This window comes from Amyelois transitella, chromosome 31 (genome assembly GCF_032362555.1).
Source record: "Amyelois transitella isolate CPQ chromosome 31, ilAmyTran1.1, whole genome shotgun sequence".
In the NCBI taxonomy this organism is placed as follows: Eukaryota; Metazoa; Arthropoda; class Insecta; order Lepidoptera; family Pyralidae; genus Amyelois; species Amyelois transitella.
In genome coordinates, this window is record NC_083534.1 from 1,792,152 (window position 1) to 1,819,395 (window position 27,244).

Consider the following 27,244-nt stretch of genomic DNA (forward strand, 5'->3'; position numbering starts at 1 on the left):
CAAGAACAGACGGGTTTCACGCTGTTATTAGAAAAAAAATGGCGTCTTTGATAAGGAGGATAAGGTCGAGTGGCAATACCATTCTAAGAACTGTGGCAGACAGATACGACTCGCCTATAATAAGGCATCTTGTGCGGGGTACCATGCCGGTGGCCCTACATGGTCAACTTTAAAGATTCTAGTAGAATTAAGTACTAACCCTTTTATGTTATTTTATATTATTTTGCAGATTTATAATTTTATGTATTACTAACAAACTGGATCTTTGTAATCTGATATTAATAAATGAATTGAATTGAATTGAATTGAATACCTTAGCATACAATTTGCCGACGACGCTAAGCAGGCTTATACCACGATAATTTTTGCAGTCCAGCTGTGACCCTTTTCCTTTGTAAAGTGGCACGATAACAGCCTTACACCAATCTTTTGGTACTCGGCCGCTTCTCCAACACAAATTGAAAAGGCAGTACAACTGACTAGCTACTACGCCTTTTCCTGCTTTAAGCATCTCGACCGACACTCTATCACACCCAGCAGCCTTTCCCGCTTTCATACTCTTAAGTGCTTCCACAATTTCGAACATTTCAATTTCGCCTACCATCTCATTCTCTTTTTCTTCGCTATAGCAGAAATTTTTCTTATTTCCTTCCTTTTTTTCAAATAAACTTTCAAAATAGTCCTTCCATATCTTTAGTACACATTCTTCTCCTTTCACAACGCTACCATCCTGGCATCTGATCCTAGTCAGCTCTCTGGTTATAGTATTTCCTCGGGCTGACCTTACGGATTTCCAGAATACTTTCAGATTTGACTGAAAGTCTTCCGATAGCCTTTTATCAAAATCCTCTTTATACTCTTCTTTCTTTCTAATCACAGCTTTCTTAACCAAATCTTTCATTTTCTTATATTCCTTACGTGCTTCATTCACATCTTCATCTATAACCTCTTGCATTCTTAAGTTAGCTTTTGCTGCTAACTGTTAGAATTTGTTTGTTTGTTTGAACGCGCTAATCTCTTGAAGTACTGGTTCGAATTGAAAAATTATTTTTGCGTTAAATAGACCATTAATCGAGGAAGGCTTAAGGCTATATAATATTACACCGTAACTATAAGGAGCAAAGAAATAATAGAAAATGTGAAAAAACGGGGAAAATTATTTATTCTTGAGGGCTTCAATAATGCCCAAAATAATTATTCCACGTGGACGAAGTTGCGGGCACAGCTAGTCACTTATATTAACTGTCTGAAGAAAGTCGTTTGGAGGATTGGTTAATAATATCGGCTAGAAAAGGATTTCCTTGAAATAAAGAAGATATTTTAGACTCCGTGCAAAAGTTTTTGAAGAAAACCCGCGCCCTAATTCGTTTTTTTAAAATAGGCCAGGTGATAGTTCAGATCAGAAGGAGTGACAAAAATTCAAAGTCAAATTTATCATTTTAAGGTACTGGGCAATTACTGTGCTGTGATGTGGGCAATTAGTGTAAGCAATGGGCAATAACTGTACATTTTTGGATAATTTTAAATTTGTTTAATTATTTTATAAGCCATGTAAGTTTTGACTAAAAACCGTTAACACTTGGATGGAGATTTTATTTAGACATAAGAAAAAAATATATTAATGGTTGAAACTTATAATACTTTTTTTATTGTTTGAAGCCAAAGTGTTTGAAGTCCTTAGCACTCTCATCGCCACGTGGTACGCCGGCCACCCACAAAACTTCGAGTGCAGCCGGCCATTGTAGTATTTTGATTTTGTTCGGGCAAGCCATGTGGGCGGCCGGCGCCCCACAACTTTCTCGCCAAATCACAGCCGAATTGTCTAAGAACTATTATTTTTATTACTTATTATGCACGCCATCAGTGTAATTAGGTCAGTTGGCCGCGCGCCGCCCACGTAGCCTGCAGGAAGAGAATTTCGCGCGCTTTTTTACCCGCGCGCCGCGTTTTCAAAATGTCGGACTCGGAAAGTGATCCAGACTATCAACCATCGTATTCTTCGCAATCTGCATCATCTAGCGATGAAAGTTCGTCACATAGTGAAGAAGATGGGCGTCCAATTCAGCCGAGGGCTCCGACGCCGACGTCAAATTGGTATCAATCTGATGGATCTCGACAGAAGCAGTTCCCACTGGACATTCAACCAGGTATCAATGTTCCGAACGATTGTGATTCAGAATTGAGTATATACCGACTGTTTCTTACTGAAGACGTGATGGACCTCATGGTGAATATGACTAATTGTTATGCTAATAAAACTTTAACACTTAATCGTGTCACACGCAATATGAGGCTATCAAAATGGACAGACTGTACTCCAGAAGAAATGCTGAAATTCCTCGGCCTTCTGATTTACATGGGACTAAAGAAATTACCTAGAATTAGTGACTATTGGAGTAAAAACATTCTTTACGAAAGCAAAGTATGTCGCCAGGTGATGAGCAGAAATAGATTCGAGTTGTTGCTCAGGTGTTGGCACTTCGAAGACACCATTTTCCTTGGACCTAGTCATGCTGATCGCCTCATAAGGATAAGGCGGTTTCTGGAGCTGCTTACAAAAAATTTTCATAATGTGAAAACACCGGGTGAATATGTTACCATAGACGAAAGCATGGTAGCTTTTAGAGGACGTATATCATTTATGCAATACATTCCTGGCAAACGCCACAAATACGGAATAAAACTTTTTAAGCTGTGTGACGATGATGGTTATGCGCTCGACATCATTGTGTACGAAGGAAAAACGGCAAATAGACAGGACAGTGTAGCCACAGACGTAGTGATGAAGCTATGCCAACCTTATTTGGGAGTTGGCAGAAGTGTGGTCACAGATAACTTTTACACCAGCGTTGATCTAGCAAAAAAGCTTTTGGATAACAATACTCATCTGATTGGCACTCTTCGCAAGAATAGGAAAGGGTTGCCGAAGAAAGTTATTCAGGAAAAGTTGAAGAAGGGTGAAATGATTGCAATGGAAAATAGTGACGGAATTCTCGTTCTCAAATGGAAAGACAAACGTGAAGTTTTTGCTTTGTCGACGAAGCACTCCATTGGCTTTGTTAGTTGCAAAAGCAAGAGGAATCCCAACAAGACAGTGTTGAAACCTTCCACAATTGCTGACTATAATAAACACAAGTGTTCCATCGATTTATCTGATCAATTGGCGAGTTACTCTAGTCCAGCTAGAAGAAATATTCGTTGGTTTCAGAAACTTGCTGTTGATCTACTGTTTTCTACTGCTGTCACAAATGCTTACATCACCTATAAAAAACACAAGAATCTGCACAGCAAGACTTATACCATTACAAAATTTAGGGAGAACCTCTGTCTACAGATGCTGGGAATAAAGGACTCTAATCCAGCAGAGAGCTCACTTCGGCAGCCAGAACATAAGTTCAGCAAGTCACTGCTCACAGACCACAGAAGCAGATTAGTTCGTCGTCGGTGCATTCATTGCTATGAAAAGCATAGATCCGCTGGTTTCTCAGCACTAGAAGCTAGGAATAAAACAAAAAAAGTAAACACTGTCTGTCTTAAGTGTCCGTCCCAGCCAAGCGTTTGCGCTGAATGCTATGGAGAAATTCATACGCAAATTACGAAAAGAATGTAATTTTTAGAATAAGTAACTTTTTTCATAATTTCATAACAATTTCATTACAAATTTCCATTGATATGTGCTAAAATATATAAATATGTTTTTTGATTTGCACTTAATCTTGTTTCATTTCAAGTCTTTTAGTTTTCGTAAATAAAGCTCAAATTTCGCGGTTTTTTTTTTACTCATAAGTAATTAATCGATTTTCTTGAAAAAAACACTTTGGAGATCCTTATCACGCAAGCCAAAGGCAAAAAAAATATATGAAATCGTAGGGTCGCAGCGGACCACACGGCCTGTTGGTAAAGTTTATACCGTGTCCCGCCGGCGTACCACGTGGCGTGCCTCAAAAGATGCTTAAGATAGACCATGGCTTGGAGTATAAGACAGGACGTGGGGCGCGAGCAGCCCACGTGGCCAGGTAAAGTGGAAAAATTGTTTGTTTGGTGGCGATGAGAGTGTTAGGTGGGCAATAGCTATACGGTTTACCCTATGTTTAAAATTTGTTTTAAAATTAATATTTAAAGATTTTTATTATTTGTAAATTACCTATATCGTATTTAAGTTTCTGCTGAGTCCGTCCCCTAGAATACGATCCTGTCTCCTAATAGAATACCTAGCGCCCGGCAATTTGAAATCGTGGAGTCTTCTATGAATTTCGTTGCGTTTTTGTTTGATAGATTTTTGTTTCTTTTCACAATTTTTCCATCGATTATATTTTAAGTTAGTGTATTGTATAAATAGCATCCAATATATGTTTATTTTGTAAATCGTATTTTTCTTTACATAATTCGCAAGTTGCTACAATATAATTTAGCGCCACCTACAAAAGAATACATGTTTTTCGCAAATTTTTTTTATCGATTGTCGCATGTTATCGCATCGGTAACTTATTACTTATAAACACCAAATGAAATTAATGCAGTCCCTGTTCAGAAGGCCTGATGCGGCTGAATAATGCGAGTACGATCCAAAGGTTCGACGTTTTCCGGAAATCGGTCCCCGTACGCTTTTAAAAAGATAAATGAGCTGTCAAAATAAAAATAGTTGGACAAGGTGAAAAGCAAAACCTTTTTTCTATTCCCGAACACGACACTTCAACATGATCACTTATATTTAAGTGATAGACGTTAGCATCGACGACACTAATCGGATCTCCATAACTGCTTTTCAACTCTGCCTCAAATATAATATCTCTGTACACACAGACGACGCTTGTGTAATTATTTAAAATTTCTTCAACGACTTTGCACTCGGACAGCTGAAACAATGAGATTTTGAGATACATTTGACTGTCAGTACCTACATGGAATAATTATGCAATGGAGTTTGTATAATTGTATTTATTTGTATGTTTCGTTTAAAATGACTGTAACTTTAACGAACTGATTAACAATATACTGTACTAGAGACCGCCCGCGACTTCGACCGCATGGAAACCCTATCAATCCCGCGGGCACTCCGGGATAAATCAGCTATTTGGCTTTGAAATAGAATTGAGATTCAAATAGTGACAGGTTGCTAGCCCATCGCCTAAAAGAAGAATTCCAAGTTTATAAGCCTATCCCTTATAGTCGCCTTTAACCACATCCATGGGAGAGAGACGGAGTGGTACTATTCTTTTTTGCTATTGGTGCCGGGAACCACACGGCGCCATTTAAAAGACTGAATAATCAAGGGAAGAACAAAAACATACATAGCACTTCACCCAACCTATACCAGGGCATACTATTTTAGTTGGATCGCTATCATAAATCGTAGCTTCTTTTCCAAATGGATCCAACTTCGGCATGACACAACCTCTCCCCTTATCACGTCTCAACTGTTCTGCTAGTATGCGTTCAGCTCGTCTGAAACCACAAAAACGGAGAGTGTAGTAGGGAACGGAATAAATTTTATCTTTAAATTTCATCATCATGTATGTAATTATTTAAAACTAGCTGTGCCCGCGACTTCGTCCGCGTCGAAAAGTTATTTTGGGCATCATTGAAGCTCTCCTCAAGGATGAATAATTTTCCCCGTCTTTTTCACAATTTCCATTATTACTTCGCTTCATATATGCGTGATATAGCGTGATGTTATAGCCTAAAATCTTCCTCGATAAATGGTCTATTCAACACAAAAAGAATTTTTCAATTCGAACCAGCAGTTCCTGAGATTAGCGCGTTCAAACAAACAAACTCTTTAGCTTTATAATGTTACTAACGGACCCGACACACTTCGTTCTTCGCTGAAACATTAAGATTTGAGATAGATTTGTCTGTCAGTACATGGAATAATTATGCAACGGTATATGTACATGTACAATGGTTTATTTATTTTTATGTACCGTTTAAAATGACTTTAAATTAATGCAACTTAAACCTTTCAATTTTATCATCAATTTATTTTTTATTATTTGTTGTTCGCCGCGACAAAACCTCACGAACACTTTCTCCTTGCTTAATCGAGTTATGAAAACAAAATCGGTCGTAAAGATTTTTATAGTTTCAAGAAGAAAATCAAAAAAGAATATGTTCGTAAGTATATGCAGTCCTAGATAATGAAAGATGTAGTATCTGTCTGTAATATCTGTACTGATCTGTAGTGCCGTGTGGTTCCTGGCACCAATACAAAAAAGAATAGGACCACTCCATCTCTTTCCCATGGATGTCGTAAAAGGCGACTAAGGGATAGGCTTACAAACTTGGGATTCTTTTTTAGCCGATGGGCTAGCAACCTGTCACTAATTGAATCTCAATTCTATCGCTAAGCCAAATAGCTGAACGTGGCCATTCAGTCTTTTCAAGACTGTTGGCTCTGTCTACCCCGCAAGGGATATAGACGTGACCATATGTATGTATGTGTAGTATCTGCCTTGCCTCGGAGAAAGCCATTATTTCTTGCATGAAACGGGACAGCGATAGTTTTTCGATCGATAGAAACGACGACGAGCGTGTCATGCTACGGAGGCAGTTACTGGTTTATATACTTTTACCGAAAAAAAAAATGTTTTACTTGTAAATCAACTGATATTCCAAATCTCCATCATGGGTCTCAAATGCAAGTTTGTAGACTATCATCGATATACACAATAATACGAACAGGCAAAACATTATTTGTAAATTGCGATGTTTGGTTGGTTTCCTTAACCAATATTTAATAGCGCATATTCTTCTCAGGCCAGTCATCTTATTAGTAGAATATTCTGGTATAAAACTGCTGAAAAAAAATACCACGTTTTTATCGATTACCTACACATTATCGATTACATTTACAGGGCCGCGTGACGCCGGCAGAGTTGAATAGAACCACCCCATATCTTCCCGTGGGCATCGTAAAAGGCGGTTGAGGCGGTCGAGCGTTTAATCAAACGGAAGGTGAGCAGAAGCGCCTCCTACGCTAATACGACATAGTCCAGAATCAATAGATACTGCCGTCAGCCCAGCGTGGTGACTATGGGTAAAATCCCCCCATTTCTGGGGGGGCCTTAGTCCAGTCATGGACTTTTATGGGCTGGTAAGGTATGAACGTGGCCTTTTCCAGACTTTCAGTCTTAATAAAATTCAGTCTTTTCCAGACTGTTGGCTCTGTCTACCCCGCAAGAGATATAGACGTGACCATATGTATGTATATGTTAAGGTATGACAGCCCATAGTAACACTCGTCAGTTTTTTTAAAGCGGTTTCTACAAGAAGTCTTTAACGGGATTGAACAAAATTTTGTTAAATAGTTTTTCATTAGAATAGTACTGTTAGATTTCCTAAATACCAAACAAGTTTATAGCCAAGAAACGTTGTTACAACTAGCCCCCCGCTCCTAGACAAAGTCGACAGTTTCGAAGACTGAAAGACCACATTTCAAACAGTGACAGGTTGCTAACCATTGCCTAAAAGAATCCCATGTTTATTAAAGGAAGAATTACCTGAAATTAAGATTCAGTTACCAAACCTCAAAGCGATTCCTTTGTATTTATTTCTTCGTTTCAAACAAGCATGAAATAAATATACGGTTAACTGTCATGTATATATTCTTCTCTCAAATTGACAACTATTTTTTTTTCTGTTTGCATTTTTCCAAAATTTCATTGGTAGAGAATAAATACTATTAGCATTAAGGTCACCAATTGTACCTATCACAGATTTAAAAACATGAAGTTTTTGAGAAGGCTCAATGAGGTTTTTAATATATAATAAAAATAACCGAAGCTTCTCATGTGTTCGTGACCAATTAAATTAAAGATAGGAAATATATTTACCAACTAGCAAGTAAAGTTTAATTTCATTATTTTGTAAATGTCGAGATGCATTGCTACAAGTCAGTGATATTGTATTGTCGCCACCGGAAACTAATAAATTTAAGGCCATTAAAGAACGTTTACTACAAGTTTACGAAGAAAGTGCGAAACGTCAATTTCAAAATTAGTTGGCGAGATGGAATTGGGAATGCAAATACCTTCTCAAATATTGCGGCGTGTGCGTGAATTAGGACAAAAAGCGCAAGCTTCCGGCCATATATTGCATGATTTATGGATTGCGCAGACGAGCCATCATTCCATCATTCATCCGTGAGAGCTGTACTCCCAGTAAGTCAGGATCAAACATTAGACAATTTAGCGAAGATTGCTGACAAGATAATGGAAAGTGTACGCAATTCTGATATTGCAAAAATCAACAACACAACTTCAGGGAGTACCTATCCAGTTTCCTGTAAATGATTTTTTGACTCAGATGCATAAATTACACCTGGAAGTAGCATCCTTACGTGAAGAGGTTTGGACATATTTGACGATAGTTTGAATGTCTTTAAACATAAGATGCTGAATCTATTGTAAATGTTTTAGGTTATAGAATAAAATTGAAATTTCATTTGTAATTTAGTTTAAATATCAATTTAAAAGAAAGTAAAAAACATTAAAAGACAATAATTAAAATACTCACAGATTTTTGTACGAAACAATTAAAGCCATCATGTTGTACATTTTGTAATTTCCATAGTCCTTATGCATATAAATATAAATAAAAATTTATTTCCTTTTTCAATTTATTGTTCAACAAATGCCACACACGTGCATAAACAAACATTTTATATCCACGTAAAATAGTGCAAGTAACAATTTATACCATGTTTATCATGGCACAAAGCAAATAACTTTAGAGTTACGATTTTCTGGGATTAAATTGTAAAATATTGTTACAACGATAAGGTACTCCGAAACCACAAAAATTTTACAGATTAATTATATGATTCTTATAAATGCTCCAACTATTTGTAGTAAAAAAAAAATAAACCTTGATATTTGAAAAAACTACAAAAACGACTTTTTTTTTAAACTTCCTGTAAATTATTTTTTTCAAATTCAAAGGATGTGTTTTTTTACTTCAAAGAAACGATCATTGACACTCCAAAGTAATATCGCCTTTTATTGCCTTGTTTTTCAATACAGGGTACACCGGGAATTCATAGCGGCAACATAATTACTTTATATTAGAAATTATCAGATTTTTAAAATATATGACGACGCAACGAATAAATTAAAACAAAAAATATGTCAATATTATAGACCAAGACACTTGGTTCGTGGGACAGGGGCGCACGTGAGACGGCTGAAAGAGGCAACAGGTGACTTAAATAATATATTTTTTGTCTATTTTTTGTCAATATTTTCATGTTGACAATAAATCTGGCAATGCTAAATAAACAGCACATAGAAAGGAAACACTCTGGTATCATTAGTATTGAAAATAAAGAGGTACCTACAGACTTCAGGGAAAATACTAGCAACAAAAGGACAGAAGAGAGTGGGTCCATCACCAGTTGGGAGAGAGGCAAAAATATAACTTTGATGTTTGCAATGGCGCTGCAGGTGGCTTCATCCCACCTATGTTTATTTATCATCGCAAGAGAATGACTCCTCTACTTGAGAAGGATGGTCCATCAGGAGCACTTTATAAATGCTCCGACAATGGTTGGATAAACGAAAGTCTCTTTCTTGAGTGGCTCACACATTTTAAAAATCATGCTAAACCTTTTCTCTTGATTTTAGACAATCATGCTAGTCATTCTTCCCTACCTACTACGAATTTTGCAAAAGCAACTATATTCATATGTTATCCTTGCCACCACACACATCCCACAGAATGCAGCCTTTGGACGTGTCATTCTTTGGACCTCTTAAAACCGCATACAAAAAGGAATGTGATTTGCACATCAAAAGTCATTGGTGAGATGAGATTGGTGATTATGATTCAATGGTGAGGAAAGCATATATTACCGTTGCCTCTATTAACAAAGCAGAGTCGGGATTTAGGGCAACCAGGTATTTTTCCAATAAATCCCCAAGTATTTTGTGAAGAAGATTTTATGGCTGCTGAGATTCTCTAATCTGACTCTATAGTCGTTTCCAATGAATCTATTACGATTTCTACTTGTGACGTAGAACAAGATTCAAATGTCATTCTGAGCACATCAAAACAATTAGATTTATCAGCTGTAAGTGAATCAGCGCAAGTAGTTATCTCTTCCCCGACATGACAAGATAAAGAGTCGTCTGATCCTACGTCAAATGTTCAATTTTCCGATTTTATAAAATTACCAGAGAAAACAACTGTGGCTAAAGAGAAACAGCGTCGAAAGAAGCAGCATGCTACGTTATCAACCTCAACTCCACTGAAGAAAGATGTGATAGAAAAGGAAAATAAAGATAAAAAAATACAGAAAGAGCAAGAGAAAGAGAAAAAGAAATGGAAAGGTAAGGGTCAGGGGAAGAAGACTAAGGTGCAGAAGGGTGATGGTCCCCAAAGGGCAAAGAGACAGGTTCTTCAAGATTCAAACGATACATCAGTCTCAGACACTAACACTAACGTGATTTTATGTTATGTTGTTTATTACGAGGGCGACACTGAAAGTTTATAGAACTGGCCATTTGTTATTTATATAATAAAAAAATGAATTCGGATTTCAAAAATGGAACTCTTTAGCAATAATAATGAGTAAAAATTTCATTCTATTGTCATTATTTTTGCAATTTGGCGGCAAAATGAAAATAATTCGTGCCAAAATAACGCGAGAAAATTTTCGTGCAATAATTTTTTATGACTTTCGGTGTAAGTTAACTCAACAAGAAAGTTACAATAGACTTCGATTGGCCTTTCATAATGAAGCCCCATCTCGTGCCACTGTTTACAACTGGTTCAATGAATTTAAGCGTGGTCGGTCTAATCTCACCGATGATCTGCGTGAGGGACGGCCTTCTACGGCGCCGACTGAAGAAAACATCAGTGTTGTGCGGCGTATGATAGAGGCTGGCAAAAGAGTTACCTATCAGCAGATTCGGACAAGTCTAGGCATTGGTATGAGCCAAATCCATAAAATCCTCCATGAACATTTAGAGGTCAGGAAGCTTTGTGCCCGGTGGATACCCCATAATTTGACTGAGGCCCAAAAACTCCGTCGTGTTAATTGGTGCCGTGATATGATTGAAAAATTTAACGGAGGTGACTCAAATGCCGTATTCGACATACTTACGGGTGACGAAAGCTGGATTTATTGTTATGATCCAGAAACTAAAAGGCAGTCGGCCCAGTGGGTGTTTCAGTTCGAGGAGTTGCCCACAAAAGTGAAGAGAGGTCGAAGTGTGGGAAAAAAGATGGTGGCTTCGTTTTTCGGAAGGACAGGCCATTACGCAACAATTGTTTTAGAGGATCAGTTAATGCAGAGTGGTACATCAATATTTGTTTGCCACTTGTCTTTGAAAAAGTTCGGGAGAATCGACCTCGCAACAGAATCTTCCTTCATCACGACAACGCCTCGGCGCACACCGCCAGGCGAACCATCGACTTTTTAGAGACATCAAATGTGGAATTACTGGGTCACCTTGGGATTTCTATTTATTCCCCAAAATAAAAGAAAAACTTCGCGGTAAACGTTTTGTGAACGCTGAGGAAGCAGTCGCTGCGTTTGAAAGGGCCGTCGAAGAGACACCTAAGGAAGAGTGGGCAAGGTGCTTCTCCCAATGGTTCCATCGGATGCAGCGATGTATTGACGTAAAGGGACACTATTTTGAAAAGATATAATAAAACTAATATTAAAGTAGAATGCTCAGTTTTTGATTTTCAAAAAACTTTCCGTTTGACCCTCGTAGCATTCATCTTAAACAATGTTATAATTAGTTTTGGTCTAAAATGCAAACAGTCTATAATATGTATAGCCAAGATTATTATTTTCCTTGTTCTATCACGAACACCTAGTTTTAAAAAAGAGGAACTTTAAAAGTGAACCTTCATTGAAAATGTTCGTAAAAAAATTGTGTTAAAGATAATTTTAGAACTTCCAATGAGCCTCGTTCGTACACACGTCTAATATTTTTACTTCAGTGATACTAGTATATTTCTCATAACCCTTTACAACCGACTCAAACTAAACGTGCATCATACTTTGAAAAATTCTGGACGACGCGCGATTTCGTTTTCGTGGACGCAAACGACACTGATCGAGCGTGCAAGATCTATTCCTGCGAATAATAAATATTGCGTGACCTCGTGACCTCTCAGTCGCAGGCAGTGAGGCGTCGAACATGGCTGGGTTTTTTGGCGGAATCGGCGGCTCACGTAAGTATTATTTTTATTTACTTTTTTATGGTAAAATGAATGTGCTATTATGATTATATGTAGTAAAGGTATTAAAGTATCGAATGGAATAAGATTTTTAATAAAATGTACACGGGAATTAATAGAAATACTGCTAAAATAAAAATGTTGCACGTTCGTGTGCTTTCGGTATGAGTGCGCTGAACTTAATTTTCGCAGATTTTGTTTTGTTTTGCTTTTTATTTGCATTTATAACATAATAAATGTTTCTTTCAGGCCTGCCTCTAAATGAAAATGATATAGAGAACGTTTTGACAGCGATGGGTGATGGTAATCTCTCGGATATTGACGAATTCGAAGATTCAGACGACGATTGTGACCCAACTGCGATTGAACGGCTGGTATTAGAAGGCCTGGATTCTGGAGACGTCTTATTAGACCAGAGTTATGCTGAGCCCATCCCCGACCAAGGACAGTGTCTACCACCGCCGTCAGCTGTGTCATTTGGCGAAGATATCTCCTGTTCTTCAGCAAATACGAACAATATCCCACTTCAGGTGAGCCAATTGCCAAGTCACACAATTAATACACCAACCCCTGATAATTTCGCACAAAGATCATCTACAAGGTCGTCATCAAGTCATTCTCCTACTGTATCGTCCTCTAGAGAAAACAGGAACAGTACTAGGCGCAACACTGCTAACATTCAACCAGTTCAACCGAATTCTACTAACAGGTCTACTTTCTCCATACAAAACCAACCATCGACTTCGCGCCCTGATCTTTGGAAAGAAACACCTTTTGAAGATAAGCCACACAATTTTGAAAAACCCAGCGTAAGACCAGTTCAAGCTCCTGTAGAGTATTTCAAAGAATATTTTGATGACGAGTTTTATGAACTAATAAGTTTGTGTACAAATAATTATTTCATGCGAAAGAGTGGCAGAGAATTAAAAACATCTCGATCTGAAATAATTAAGTTATTTGGAATCCATATCATGATGGGTTGTATTCCCTATCCAAGGGTGACAATGTATTGGCGGGCTGGAATAGCATTAGAAAAAATTACGTCTAAGATGAGCAGAGATCGCTTTCAAGCACTCAGAAATGCATTGCATGTTGTTAATACAGACATTCAACCCCCTAGTCAAGAACCTAATGTACTTTGGAAGGTGCAGCCAATTATAGACCAAGTAAGAAATGGATGTTATAAACAAGAACGTACTCCCGGTTACTACTCTATCGACGAGCAGATGATACCATTTACTGGAAGATGTGCCGTCCGTCAAGTGGTAAAAAACAAACCTCGACCTGTGGGACTCAAAAACTTTGTTTTGACGACTAGTTCAGGCCTCATGTTGGATTTTGAGATTTACAAAGGCGCAAAGACAATGTTTGAAGAGACGAGGCTAGGCCTCGGACCATCTGTCATTCTTCATTTAGCTAGAAGTGTCCCAGTTGGCAGTTGCTTGTACCACGATAGGTATTTTACTACGATACCTTTGATAGAGGAGTTAAACAAGCGAGGTATCCACAGCACTGGGACTATAATGCATAATCGAATACCTGACAGGACTAGCCTTAAGTTTAAAAAGGACTCACTTATGCAACGAGGCGAAAGTCAGCAAATGGTGCGGGATTCATCAGTTCTTGTAAAATGGAAGGACAATACCACTGTAACCCTAGCGTCCAACTGTACAGGTGCCTCGACCACAGATATTGTGAAACGGTGGGATAGGAAAAACCGTCAATATATCGACGTACCAGCCCCTAAAATAGTGATGAATTATAACAAACACATGGGCGGGGTGGATGTCCTGGACCAGCAAATGGAATACTATAGAACTTTTATAAAAACTAAAAAATGGACATTGAAGGTACTTATTCATTTTTTAGATTTGTCTTTAGTTAATTCTTGGCGCGCTTACAAAAATGATTGTTTAGCTAACAAATACCCAAGAAATAAAACGTTAGATTTGTTAGATTTTCGTCTTGAAATAGCGGAGGTATTGCTAAATAGCCCTGATAAGCAGCGTCGTTCCTCTGATGAAGATACGATGGAGATTAATGTGCCAAAAAAGTTTAAAAAGGCCATAAAGCCTTCTATATCTTTAAGATATGATGGTTATAATCACTTGCCACAGTTTGATGACCTTAAGTCTCCTAGAGCATGTCAAAATGAAAATTGCAAAAGTCGTACGAAGACACGATGCATCAAATGCAATGCCTATCTTTGTATAGCTCGTAATCAGAATTGTTTCAAAGATTTTCATTCTGCCTAATGTAAAAGTAATTTTATATTTTAATTATGGAGAGTTGTTTTTTGTTTTGAGTATTTTTATAATTTTTAAGTCATGAAAAGACATTTAATTTTGTTAAACTTTTAAAAATAACTATGAAAGCTTGTTCCTATTATGAAGACTGGTAAATTTTTGAGACTGATTAAAGATAAAGCGTTTTTAAGTGTTTTCTAATAAAAAAATATTTGATTTTGTTACTTATTGGAGTTTTATTTACAAAAAATATAAAACTTGCACGATCGTGCAAATGTCAGTTATAATCTGAAGCGCACGATCGTGCACGTCATTTTCCGGGAAATGGGGCTTTTCCGATTTTTTTCTCTATTTTTCCTGTATTCTTTAGAACCATAATACAAGTCTAAGTACAGTTTTTTTCATAAACTCACAACTTTATGTGTCCGGTTGTAAAGGGATAATACACTGTCAAAACTTTTTGAACATGAGTCAGAGTGGAAGGCCTACATACCTATCCACAGTTGGAAGCTTTGGTGAATTTTTTGGAAGAAAATCCATTGGGAGAAAATGGCTAAAGATCATGTTATCATCATCATCATTGTTCAAGCAAAATGGGAGACCAAACTAAAATGGTAACAAATTACCATAACTGTAAGTGCTATAGGAGGGACGCAAAAAGATGTCAATAGTTGGACAAAGGTAAGATGTTTAATCCATAAATTAAGTAAATAGGTAAGTAAGTAATTTGTTGTTTTAATAAATTCTTGCCCAGTCAAGCAAATACAACAACGGTAACAGATATTTGTTTGAGCCCTTTAGAGGATAGAGTGGCAGCAATATAAGGACGAGATGTTGTCACTACATTGCGGGGAGTTCAACAAAATCCCTTTTTGTCTCAGGTAATTTCATTTTATGTATACAATAAATGTTGGTTTGTTTTGTTAGGTTAAGAGTTAATTTTTTCATGTTTTGATTTCCACTGTAGAACACTACTGCTGATGAAGCATCCCACCCTAATTAATTTTCTTTGCAGGTGTTTACTGGGTGACCGAAAGCTACATTATTCACCTACAGTTGCAGCTAAAGTAACAAATGCGTGTTGTGTTCTCCATAACATTGCAAACAGACACAATCTGCCATTTCAACCTTTGACCAGTGCTGAGGCAGAGGCAGAGCGTAGACGCCAGGAAGGCGCTAGCGGTAGTAGGCCTCGAACTGGAGGTGGCGCCTCTGTTCTTAGTCAATTAGAGTTGGGAAGTGCAGGTAGACAAGCTCTCATTCAACGATTGTGGTCTAACAGGGAAATTGATGATTAAGTTTAACCTTTAAGTACCGACGTGTGGTCTGACAGACACTTTCGTAGGTCAGGAAGTCTAGTTACATAGGTTAGCGAATACGTATCTCCCTGCGCTTCTCTCTACCCCTCAGTCAGTCGCCCGGCAGCGTTCATGGAGAGTGGCTATGTCGGCGCTAGTGGTTCCGGTGAGTTAATGGCTTTATAAGATCGCGAGTGGTCTGTCAGACCACTCGTCTGTACTTGTGTAACTTTTTTTGAATATGACTTTTGTCAGATAATATAGTTTTTTTCTTTTCTATACAGTTGCTTATGAAAATTGATAAGCCAGGTACTTCGGGCATAAAATGAGCAACCACTAGCGAAAATAAAAGTGCTCCTCCCATGAAGAAAACTTACCAAACAAGGCCTCAAAATAAAGACCATGAAGAAATTTTAACGGAATGGCTAAATGAGAGTTCAGAATCCGACTGTGATGAAATTGACCCGAAAACCCTTTCATTTATGCATCACAACGAACAATTAAATGAAGAAAACAATAAACCGGAAATTATATCTAACTATAATTCCACAAAGGGTGGAGTTATTTCCATTTATAATACTAGTCGGCGAACACGGCGTTGGTCAATGGCAATATTTTTTCGAATGTTAGACCTAAGCGCCATAAATGCAGGTATTTTGTACAATTTCAACTCGCATATAAAAATAGAAGACAGATCTGTCTTCTTGAAACTACTCGCAAGATCTCTAGTCGTTCCAAAAATGCAGCGCCGCTGTCTAAATAAACATCTACCAAGAGAGTTACGTTTGTCCATAAAAAGGGTTCTTGGGTCAGCAAAACCATACAATGTAACAGAAAATGAAGAAGAGGGTAGTCACACCAGAAAACTCTGTCACAACCTTACAAATGTGACTCTTGTAAGAAACATGTGTGCCTACAATGCAGCAAACCTGTTTGCAAAGAGTGTTTGTAAACTTTGATAGTTCCTACCATTTGGTGCCTTGTGATTTACAAGAAAATTGTTTTTAACATATTATATTATATATTATTTTGCTTATGTGATTATTTATCTTTAAGAAAAAAGGACATTTTAAATGTTTTTATATTTTTTTGATTAATAATAATTAGTAAAATAAAAGTAACGTTTTTCGTCCAAAGAATTTGAGACTGTAATTTAGTAGTTAAATTATTAATAATTAATGGCTGTACTACTATTTTTTTTTTTCATTTATTCAATAACTAAATACATATAGAATTCTGAGAAATATTTATATACATATAATATTAATAAACATAAAGATTTCTTCATAAAAGGTATGGTGGTCTAGCAGACCTCACGTCGGTACTTAAGTAACTAAAATAGCACGTCGGTACTTAAAGGTTAAATAATATACTATGTACTTGTGTCCTTTCTTTAACCCTAGAAGGCTAACCTCCGTCGATTCGACGGGTACATTTTGTTTATATCGCCGTCTCTTTCTTTCTGCGCAACCCAACGACTTGTCCTTCAAAACCTCAGTGCCCGCCTACCCCGTCGCATCGGCGCACGCTTCGCTCGGGTAAGTGTTTTGGTTTTCGAGATATAGGTACTTTGCCCGTCGTTTCGACGGATGATTAGCTTTAACGTAACTTTTGTGTATTAGCGTCGGAACCGTTTTTATGTTAAAATTTGTATTGTTTGTAGATTTTCACCATGTCACGAAATAGAATACCACTAGAAGATAATCAAATATCGGCTTTTATAAATGAAGAGTTGCAATTAGAGGATTTCGAGGATGATTCTGCGAGCGAGACCGAAGACTACGTGGAGGAAGACCATGTTCAGGAAGACGAAAACTACGAGCTTTCGGATTCTGAAGATCTCCAAATGGAAGAGCAAGTAATTCCACCTGACCCTTCATCAATTGCCTCTGAAAGGCCTCCGTCTTCGCGAATTATAGAGCTGTCACAAGCCAGCATTAGAGGTAAAAACCGTCATACCTGGGCCACTTCTAAAGGACAAAGTTCCGCAAGAACATCGATAAGAAATATAGTTCGTACATCGAGAGGACCTAGTCGATCTTGCAGAGGACTGACAGGTGAGCTGCATTGCTTTGAAAAATTTTTTACTGACGAACTTTTTGAGGAAATTGTAAAATGGACTAATGTGGAGATCAATGTAAAGAGATCAAGTTATGAAAGTATTACAGCTACACAAAAAGATACGAATGTTTTAGAAATAAAGGCACTAGTCGGTACCCTCATTCTATCAGCAGCTCTTAAGGATAACCATTTGACTACCGAGGAGATATTTAGTAAAATATTCTGTGGTATTGGGTATGTCGCCGCCCTGAGTCGAGAACGGTTTGATTTTCTTGTGAGATGTTTACGTTTTGATGATAGAAATCTTCGCCTACAACTATCACAAACTGATCCGTTTACGCCAATTAGAGCCATATGGAATATTTTGATAGCACAATGTCGTAGTAACTATATTCCTGGAACAAATGTCACGATAGATGAACAGTTACTTGGTTTTCGAGGCAGATGCAAATTCCGTATGTACATACCCAACAAGCCAGCAAAATATGGTATTAAAATTGAAATGATGTGTGATAGTGGAACATATTATACATATGATTGATGCCATACCATATTTAGGAAAATGTACTGACACTGGTGGGTTGCCTTTAGGTGAATATTTTGTCAAAGAATTGACACGCAGCATCCATGGGTCAAACAGAAATGTTACCACAGATAATTGGTTCACATCAGTCCCGTTAGCGAAAAGTTTGGAACGAGAACCGTATAAATTAACTATAGTGGGTACTCTTCGAGGTAATAAAAGAGAAATTCCTGAAGAATTGAAAAATTCTAGAAACAGAGAGGTCGGCAGTTCTATATTTTGCTACGACGGGCCACTAACATTACTTTCGTTCAAACCAAAAACTTCTAAAATTGTTTACTTTTTGAAAATGACGGCCTCTGTGGCTCAGCGGTAGTACGCTTGTCTGTGACACCGGAGGTCCCGGGTTCGAATCCCGGCCAGGGCGTGATGAGAAAATAACTTTTTCTGATTGTCCTGGGTCTTGGATGTTTATCTATATAAGTGTTTATTATAAAATATAGTATCGTTGAGTTGGTATCTCGTAACACAAGTTTCGAACTTACTTCGAGGCTAACTCAATCAGTGTAATTTGTCCCGTATATATTTATTTATATTTATTTATTTATTTATTTGTTGTCATCGTGCGATGAAGAAGGCACTATAAATTTATCTTCTAATAAGCCACATATGATTAGCCGGGTCCACACCGGACGATCCATCGCGCTCCGATCGCGCGCGGCAGCAGCGCGATCCAAAGATGCAGGCGGTGTGGACGTGCCGCGCGCGATCCATGCGCACGTATTGGAGCGCGCGCTCCCTACCTCGCGCGATCCGTGTGCGGTCGGTTTTTGTGCCAGCCTCAAAGGTGCCTCAGTTGCGTGATGCGCGCGGTGTGGACGGTTGTGTTGGTTCGCGCGATCCACCTCGCCATGGGCATCTCAGAAAGTCGCCGTTTGATATCGCTTTATAAAGAATTTAAATGTTTATGGGATCCCAAAGATTCTAATTACACCAATAGAGGTGTTAGAGATGATGCTTGGCGTCAGATTTCTCGTGAAATGGGGAATAAGTCGATCGAGAACCTAAAGAAAAAAATGCGATCTCTGGCGGGAGGCTACAGAAGGGAGAAACACAGAGAGAAGCAAAGCCGTATAACTGGATCCGGTAAGAAAACAAAGCTACTTTTTATCTGTAGGTATCAAAATTATATATTTTATTATAAGTAATTACATCATAATATTTACTGTGGATTTCACGTGATTTCGCTTTTTACATTTAAGCTGTTAGTGGTTATTTTAATGAGTAACTTGTTTATTTCAGGTGCTCAAGATACATATAAATCAAAGTGGTTTGCGTATGATGACTTCGATTTTATGGCGGATAAAAATGAACCCGGAACCACACGCGATACATTGGAACATGTGAGCTATTAGTTTACTGATATTCATTTTGCCAAACTATTGTATGGTTTGTAACAAAGTGTCTTGCTAAGTGGGACCGTATTGTAGTGGCATTTTCGGTTGCTCCTCTTGGTACGACGGCCATCGGTTGTAGCGATTGTGATGGCGGTTCATTTCGCCAGCTTCCAGGTATTACATCTCCATTCTCCTGTACTGTATCAAACGTTCCTGGCGATATAAAGTTAGGATTACTGCGTAAGTAGTTATATAGATGAACCGTTGCCAGCACGACTTTAGTCGCAGTTTCTGGTTCCAAAAGCATAGGTTTACGCAGGACTCTGTAGACAGAACTAAGTACTCCAAACGCGTTTTCAACTACTCTACGTGCTCTTGACAGTCGGTAGTTGAAAATTCTTTCACAAGAACCCCTTTCCCGTGTACCATCGTATGGTTTCATAGTATAATCATTAAGCTGAAAAGCTTTATCACCTAGTATATAATAGGGTACCTCAATTTTATAGGGAACTTGCAATATCTCCGGTGGAGGAATATTTAGCTCTTTTTTTTCAAGTTTTTTATATAAATTTGTGCTTTTGAACACGCCTCCATCTGATATTCTGCCTTTAGTCCCAACATTCACATACAGGAACCTATAATTTGCATCTACTAATGCAAAAAGAACAATACTAGGAAATAATTTGTAATTATCAAAGTCGTTGCCACTATTAAAAGGCGATTGTATAGCGACGTGTTTGCCGTCCATCGCTCCTATCACGTGTGGGAAATTCCACTTATTCTCGAATTGCTGAGAAACTGTACGCCATTCTTCTTTAGTTGACGGCACCTGAAAATAAAGGAGATCTTAATTATAATATAAAGCTGAAAATAAGAATAAGCAGTAAATAGTAATAATAATTGTTGTTACAGGTAGAATCTGATACGACTGAAGGGGAACTTGAAGTTAATACTACAGTGAGCGAAAACGAGAACAGTAACATTACTAGTGACACACAACCGGAGAGAGCCAACCACCACACAGATCAGAGTAGAGAGCAGAATGATCAGAATGCACAATCCAGTGTCCAAACAACAAACAAAAGAACAAAAAAAAGAAAGAAAACTACTTCTAATAATGCAGATGACATATCAGATGAAACTCTTTCAGAGGCTTTCCAACTTCTGCAACAATGTTCTCAGCCACCACAACCGGAAACTGATTGTTACATTGCTTTCGGGCAGTATATATCTACTGAATTGCGGAAATATGATGCAGTAACATTAGTTAATGTCAAAAATGCTATATGCCAAGTTATTTTTCAAGCTGACACAGGAAGATATGGGGATAGCAATTATGGGTATTACACTAATTCATATCCTGGCACACCAATAGCATCCACTTCATCACAGTCCCAGTCTCTACAACCTCAAAATTATCCAGCTCCAATTCCACAGACATCACCGTCTGCTCATCTAGCCTCCAATTCATCGCAGTCCCAGTTTCTGAAACCTCAGGATTATTCACTTCCACAGTCACCACCGAATTAAATAAGTACCTACCTATATCATGTTTTCAAAAAATAATTAATAATTGTAAACATGTTACTTCTTTAAATTATGATTGTAATACACTACTTTTTTATTGAGTAATAAAGTATGGTTTTACTTACCTTTACATAATCATTTAACAGGTCAATGATGGCTTCACAAACTTCAGGAATAATTATCGATATAGACTGTTTGGAAATGCGGAACAGATACTGCAAACTGACGTACGAATCTCCAGTTGCTAAAAATCTCAATGTTAGTAATAATCTTTCCTTCACAGTAATGGCATCTCTATAATTTGTATCATTCTTTCTTAGCTTGTTATTTAATAATGAACACAATATCTCAAATTGATTAGCATTCATTCTTGCAAAATTGTGTTCACCTTTATCTGACACTAACTCTGCGTACAGCTGAGTTCCAGATTCCAAGCGATTTTTGTAAATTTGTTTCACCCAAAACCATCGTTTTCTTTTTTGTGATTTTTTGCAAGCATTTAAGCAAAATAAAAGTTACTGCTGCAACGGCAAGACGCCGCCGTTGTACGTGTGACTCCATATCGTACAAGAGTTAGACTGGCTGAATCACGGATCGCCTTAGGCAGCCATTACACAGTCAATCCAGATCGCGATCCGTGATCGTGATCATTGATCTCGATTTAGATTGACTGTGTAACGTGTTGGATTGATAGATCGAGCGATCGGATCACAAATAACTAGATTTTTTGAAATCCATGATCGCGATCCCGAGATCGCCATCCAGATTGAGCGTGTAATGAGAAGTTTTTTCAATTTACATCAGTCAGCGTTCGCACCGCGATGGAGTCGGACGACGATGGTGACGACATGGCGTCGCCGCAACCGCAACAATCCACGTCAAAGACGCCGAATAATTCTCCCGAAGAAGAGTTTATTTTATCTCTGGAAACTATGCCAGAATTATGGGATAAAAAGTGCAATGATTACACAAATAAGTACAAACGAAGAATCGGGTATGAGAAGCTCCAAAAAATTTTAGTGAAAATTAAACCACGTACCACTGTTGAAGATGTAAAGAAAAAAATTAATAGTCTGCGGTCAAATTATAGAAGAGAATTAAAAAAGATAGTCACTTCAAAAAGGTCAGGTGCTGGCACGGGTGAGGTTTATGTACCAAAATCGTGGACGTTTAAATATCTTACATTTCTACAAAACGCAGAAAAGCCTGTTTCTGAGGTGAGCTAATTAATTGTGTTATTAGTTTATAAAACAGTTTTATTGTATTGCATTATTTATTTACCAGTTTCATTAGTTACAATTTTACCTTCATTACAAAAATATTGACATAAATTTTCCCTTATCGATTTTGCGTCACGTGGTGGGTTTCTATTATGAGTACACTCCATATCGACAAACGTATTAGTATGTTTTGATTCTTTTTTTTTATGGGAGGAAAGATACGATTTTGAAGCATATTGCAGGAGGTAATTATGTAAATAGCAACATGTCGCTGTTATAAGTGCTGCCTTGCTGGGTTCAAAGGCTAAATCTCTTTGGAAAATACCGAATTTAGAATTCAGTATGCCAAAAGCACATTCAACTACCGATCGTGCACGTGAGAGGCGATAATTAAATACTTTGCGTTCTTCATTTAGTGAATTTTGTGGGAATGGTTTCATTAAATTTTGGCCCAAGGCAAACGCTTCATCAGATATAATCACATACGGAGATATTCGAGCAGAACCCGGTAATATTGAAGGTTCGGGTAGATTCAATTTTTTTTGTTGGTAAAGTTCCCAAAATTTGGTATAAAATAATACGCCTCCGTCAGATATACGTCCATTAGTTCCAATATCTATCATAATAAATTCCTTTTTTGCATTAACTAATGCCATGAGGACAATGCTATGGAAGCCTTTGTAATTATAATACAAAGATCCAGAATGAGCAGGTTTTTTAATTCCTACGTGTTTCCCGTCCAAAGCTCCTAAACAATTCCAAAAGTGGTATCTGTTCCCAAACTCTTCTGCTACTGCTTTCCATTCGTCTTCAGTTGTTGGCATCTGAAACAAATAATGAAACTCCATTTAATTATACACATAACAAAAAATATACCTTTCAGTATAGTGTAGTGAGGGTTATTACATAAAAATGAATGAATGTGCTTTTCAGTGAGTACAGGGATGGTTTTAAAGTCATAGTTGGATAATTGGACCAGATAGGTGGCGCTGTTGTCGAAATCGAGAAAACGGGGACGAAGCCGCGGGCACCCAGCTAGTGTTTAATAAAAATTATACCTGAAAATATACCTGTCATGTGTAGTGAGTGTACGTACATAACAAAAATTGTATCTTTCATGTGTAATATAGTGTAAAATGAGTGTAAATGCGACAAACTTAATATTCTTTGTTCTGCAGATTTCACACACGGAAGATTCAGATGATCCATCTATGATACAACAACCAAATGATACTCAAGAAGAATCGCGGCAAGTTTCGAGCCAAGAAAATAGTTCTTCACTGTCCTCTATCAATGTAATGCCAGCGCCTGCTCAAGTTAATGAGGGATCTAATGCAAAAAAGAAAAAAATAACAATCGCTCGTACTCAACATGAGTTACTAAAGAAGGCTTGCACTTACTTATCTCAACCAGAGAAAGCATGCAGTTCAGCAGCATTAGTCTGGTCTGAAAAACTTGAACAAATGGATCCAATACAAAAATTATACGCCGAAAAGGCCATAAATGATATTTTGTTTGAAGGGCAGTTGGGGAATTTGAATAGATTCTCTGTAAAAATTAACCAATCGGTATCCGAAGATATATTGCCCTCTTCAAATTCGTCGTCACCAGCATATATACACCGTTCTTCATCAGCAAGACATGCACCGTCGCCGCGTGAAAATATCTATACTTACACACCATCACTTCTAGCGGCTGAACGTTCGTCAGCACCAGCAAATATACCATCGCCTCGTGAAAATTGCTCTAACTACACAGCATCACCTTCACCTCCGTCGGCTCCATCATCGCTCAGGAAATCTTCTGAACGCTCTTCATCAGCAACACATACACCGTCGCCTCGTGAAAACGTCTATACCTACGCACCATCACCTCTAGCGGCTCCATCATCACTAGGGCAATACTCTGAACATTCGTCATCACAGGCGCAAAACGTTTTACATCCAATTGCATCAAACATAATAATTAACAATCCTGCTTCAATGCCACCGCCTTCATTTGCTTCATCTACACCATTAGTGATACAAGTCAATACAGATTCTCTAAATGAACAGGATAGTTATAACCTACACATTCCATCAACAATTGATGCCACTCCCCAAATCCCACCTTCTGATGCTACTTCTCAATTTACATATTCAGAGTACAATGTTGGTACACTGTTTGCTGAGTTTAAGGCGGATTTGTGATTGATTTGATTTTTGATTTTTCTTGATTTTCCTTGATTTTGATTTTCCTTGATTTTCCTTTTTAAATAAAAAAATAAATATGAACCTATGTGTTTTAATAGTATATTAGAAATACTTACATAACTGTACAAATTATGATTGGGTACATTTAATTGCTTACGGGACATACTAAAAAAGGGGTGCTATTGACTGGAAATGACTTACCTTTATGCAGTGTTGAAGTACATGAACAATTGCTCTACATGTGTCTATAATGATTTCACCAATGGCAGCTGGAGACATTATTACCGAAAATTTTAGGCATTCAATAGTTCTGCCAGTCGCGAGGAAACGCAATGTAGCAGCTAATTTTTCTTTAGGGGTTATGCTCTTCCGCATGCAGGTATCTTGTTTTAACAAGTGTGGTGTAACTCTTTCCAACAGATGATTAAAGCATGCATCATTCATCCTGTAGTAATTAGCATAATGGTCCTCTTCCTCAGTACTATGAATTTCATGTAACAAGTTCAAATGGGTGTAGATGTTCCTCTTTAGTAACCATGGTTTAACCCAACGTTTCCTATTAACACGTTTCTTTACAGCAGAAGCAATTATTATTGCTACACAAGCTTTTTTCTTCTGATTTACTTGTAAACACGTGTTCATCTTGACAGTGGCGAACAGTGGACTGATGTGATCTGGAGTGAACGTCTAATGACGCTTCAGTCGCATCAAGATCCATCAATCTGCTGTGATCCGTGACCTTGGTCGGATCGCGATCTGGATTGACTGTGTAATGGCTGCCTTAGGATCGCTTGGAGCGCATATTTGGGATCGCAAGTTTCCAAGAGTGGATCGGCCTAACACGATCCACGATCCACGCTCCGCGATCCTGGATCGCGGATCGCGGGATCGTTGGATCGTCCGGTGTGGACCCGGCTATTATCATTACATTTTGATCACTCCTCGTATAGTTTTGTACGGGTAATTTGTGGTGAAAGTTGTAGTCAAGAAGTTGCCGGTTTATAACGTAAACAAAGGTTAATTCGACTGTTTTTTGTTGTAGTTAATCCTATTGATTATCGTTTTGTAAACCATCAGGTATACTTTATCAAATATAATAATTCAAAGACCTTCTTGAAGAATTTGCAAGCGAATTATGGCGATGTTATCTTACATACGGCCGTCAGATGGTTGAGCAAAGGTAAAGTATTAGAACGGTTCTTTCATTTAAAACAAGAAATAATACTTTTTCTACTACAAAGTGGCGAAGAATTCCCCCAACTAGAGCAAAGCAAATGGTAGATACTTGCGACTTTTTTGACCGATATTACTATGAAATTCAATAGTCTTAATTGAGAGATGCAAGGGCCTAACAAGAAATTTGGAGAAATGACAAATAAAGTGTTCGCATTTGAAGCTAAACTCCAATTATAAATGAGCTCGAATATTTCAATAAATATTCTAATAAAAAATATGTATGACTCATTTCTTCGATTTGCTTACATATAAATAAATATATATTATAAACATATGTAAAGAAATGATATTTCTTTATTTTGAATTTTGCCGCGCTTTCGACATTGCCGGTGTCATTAACCTTTTAACCGCGCGAGTCGCCGCATATATGCGACAAATATTGCCGTGCCCCTACCGCCCGTGTCGTATTTCTGCGACAGAGAATATCCATGATTTTTTCGTTCTATTATCGTCCTATTAACTTCGTGGTATAACTAAAACTATTATTGAATAGAGCTATTTATTACAACAATTACTTAAAATTATGTTTCATAGCTCTAAGCATTGTCGAAAAAACTTAAACAAAAATAAGTAATTGGCAGCTCGGACTTTTCTTCGGTGTCTATCGCGCGTGTCGCATAAATATGACCATAGGGATGGGATACAATGCAATGCGCATTTTAAAAACAAAATAACAAACAGTTAAATAATCAGGTATAATGCATCATTCAGCATGAAATAAACAGTGTCATACGAAATAAAGTTAAATTTAACATATTGTCTTGTGTTACTATTTTTTTCCCTTATTATTCAAGAAAAGTATCCCTCAGAATCTTTGTATAACGCCAACATTTGACGTTAGTTCCCATCCCTAGACGGCTATGCTTGCAACACATTTCTCTAGTTAGTCCAGCGCGGCTGTCGCATAAATACGACCGGCTGCCTACGTCATCATTCAAACGAATGGAAAGTTCCATTGTTGTTCGGCGGGGCATTGTCGATAAAATAGGTAGTCGATTTCAATAATGACGACTACTGAGGAATTATTAAGAATATTAGAAGGAGACGACGAATCATGCGAATTTATAGAAGAATTTATAAGTGATGGAGAGGTAAGTACCTATGTAAATTTGTTTTTATGTTAGTTGCACATTATTCAGTAGGTATAGGTATAAATAAGACTTTCGTTGGGTTTAGGTAACTTCTTGATAAATCGAAATAGTATTTAAATATTGTGATGTAATTCTGTTATTATATTATATTAAGTACCTACCTATTTATCTACATATCCTATTGTTGGTTCCTATTTGTTAAAGTTATATACCTACCTATGTAGATAGGTACCTACTATTTGTTACGAAATGTAATTTTCATGT

General features: G+C 37.6%; 7 protein-coding genes across 12 annotated transcripts in view; 4 read left to right on the forward strand and 3 right to left on the reverse strand.

Annotated features, from left to right (window-relative positions):
- The window catches only part of LOC106137502 (uncharacterized), a 55,030-nt gene that overhangs the window by 23,855 nt on the left and 3,931 nt on the right, over window positions 1-27,244 (reverse strand). For 2 of the 5 annotated variants that reach the window (XM_060953357.1, XM_060953354.1), the window contains exons 1-4: window positions 8,515-10,099; window positions 6,593-6,796; window positions 5,292-5,445; window positions 4,666-4,856 (exon numbers count right to left, since the gene is read on the reverse strand). The exons of 1 other annotated variant lie outside the window; for it this stretch is intronic. In XM_060953357.1, the coding sequence (XP_060809340.1) occupies window positions 4,666-4,856; window positions 5,292-5,445; window positions 6,593-6,796; window positions 8,515-8,582 (617 nt within the window). In that variant the 5' untranslated portion in view covers window positions 8,583-10,099. Of the gene's footprint in view, window positions 1-4,665; window positions 4,857-5,291; window positions 5,446-6,592; window positions 6,797-8,514; window positions 10,100-27,244 lie in introns of those variants that run through there. 2 more of the 5 variants (XM_060953355.1, XM_060953356.1) reach the window with 2 other exon arrangements.
- Window positions 11,975-14,542, forward strand: LOC106142887 (piggyBac transposable element-derived protein 3-like). Of its 2 annotated transcripts, XM_060953296.1 has the most exons (3): window positions 11,975-12,183; window positions 12,439-12,719; window positions 12,899-13,005. In XM_060953296.1, exons 1-3 carry the CDS (start codon window positions 12,150-12,152, stop codon window positions 12,941-12,943), a joined length of 360 nt encoding a protein of 119 aa, XP_060809279.1. In that variant the 5' UTR covers window positions 11,975-12,149; the 3' UTR covers window positions 12,944-13,005. The 2 variants fall into 2 exon arrangements, with proteins under 2 accessions (XP_060809279.1, XP_060809278.1); XM_060953295.1 differs by having other exon boundaries at window positions 12,439-14,542.
- On the forward strand, window positions 17,260-18,335 carry LOC132903815 (piggyBac transposable element-derived protein 4-like). The gene is made up of 2 exons (XM_060953067.1): window positions 17,260-17,271; window positions 17,397-18,335. Exon 2 carries the CDS (start codon window positions 17,406-17,408, stop codon window positions 18,333-18,335), a length of 930 nt encoding a protein of 309 aa, XP_060809050.1. The 5' UTR covers window positions 17,260-17,271; window positions 17,397-17,405.
- Window positions 19,181-21,318, forward strand: LOC132903890 (uncharacterized). The gene is made up of 3 exons (XM_060953363.1): window positions 19,181-19,463; window positions 19,620-19,720; window positions 20,627-21,318. The coding sequence occupies exons 1-3, from the start codon at window positions 19,181-19,183 to the stop codon at window positions 21,242-21,244; spliced, it is 1,002 nt and encodes a 333-aa protein (XP_060809346.1). The 3' UTR covers window positions 21,245-21,318.
- On the reverse strand, window positions 19,514-21,895 carry LOC106139475 (uncharacterized). The gene is made up of 2 exons (XM_060953362.1): window positions 21,367-21,895; window positions 19,514-20,543 (listed from the first exon to the last, which is right to left on the reverse strand). The coding sequence occupies exons 1-2, from the start codon at window positions 21,607-21,609 to the stop codon at window positions 19,734-19,736; spliced, it is 1,053 nt and encodes a 350-aa protein (XP_060809345.1). The 5' UTR covers window positions 21,610-21,895; the 3' UTR covers window positions 19,514-19,733.
- LOC106139671 (uncharacterized) lies at window positions 22,063-24,861 on the forward strand. Its single transcript, XM_060953360.1, has 2 exons — window positions 22,063-22,458; window positions 23,640-24,861. Exons 1-2 carry the CDS (start codon window positions 22,063-22,065, stop codon window positions 24,648-24,650), a joined length of 1,407 nt encoding a protein of 468 aa, XP_060809343.1. The 3' UTR covers window positions 24,651-24,861.
- LOC106139680 (uncharacterized) lies at window positions 22,452-25,454 on the reverse strand. The gene is made up of 2 exons (XM_060953361.1): window positions 24,855-25,454; window positions 22,452-23,285 (listed from the first exon to the last, which is right to left on the reverse strand). Exons 1-2 carry the CDS (start codon window positions 25,293-25,295, stop codon window positions 22,515-22,517), a joined length of 1,212 nt encoding a protein of 403 aa, XP_060809344.1. The 5' UTR covers window positions 25,296-25,454; the 3' UTR covers window positions 22,452-22,514.

Coding starts and splice junctions, on each gene's coding strand:
- LOC106142887 (XM_060953295.1), top strand. CDS start 12,150: ATGGCTGGGTTTTTTGGCGGAATCGGCGGCTCAC. Junction 12,184..12,438: donor TGGCGGAATCGGCGGCTCAC/GTAAGTATTATT, acceptor TGTTTCTTTCAG/GCCTGCCTCTAAATGAAAAT.
- LOC132903815 (XM_060953067.1), top strand. CDS start 17,406: ATGTCACGAAATAGAATACCACTAGAAGATAATCAAATATCGGCTTTT.
- LOC132903890 (XM_060953363.1), top strand. CDS start 19,181: ATGCGCGCGGTGTGGACGGTTGTGTTGGTTCGCGCGATCCACCTCGCC. Junction 19,464..19,619: donor AAGCCGTATAACTGGATCCG/GTAAGAAAACAA, acceptor TGTTTATTTCAG/GTGCTCAAGATACATATAAA. Junction 19,721..20,626: donor CACGCGATACATTGGAACAT/GTGAGCTATTAG, acceptor TTGTTGTTACAG/GTAGAATCTGATACGACTGA.
- LOC106139475 (XM_060953362.1), bottom strand. CDS start 21,609: ATGAATGCTAATCAATTTGAGATATTGTGTTCATTATTAAATAACAAG. Junction 20,544..21,366: donor TGTTAAATGATTATGTAAAG/GTAAGTAAAACC, acceptor CTTTATTTTCAG/GTGCCGTCAACTAAAGAAGA.
- LOC106139671 (XM_060953360.1), top strand. CDS start 22,063: ATGGAGTCGGACGACGATGGTGACGACATGGCGTCGCCGCAACCGCAA. Junction 22,459..23,639: donor CAGAAAAGCCTGTTTCTGAG/GTGAGCTAATTA, acceptor TTTGTTCTGCAG/ATTTCACACACGGAAGATTC.
- LOC106139680 (XM_060953361.1), bottom strand. CDS start 25,295: ATGAACACGTGTTTACAAGTAAATCAGAAGAAAAAAGCTTGTGTAGCA. Junction 23,286..24,854: donor TACTTCAACACTGCATAAAG/GTAAGTCATTTC, acceptor TATTTGTTTCAG/ATGCCAACAACTGAAGACGA.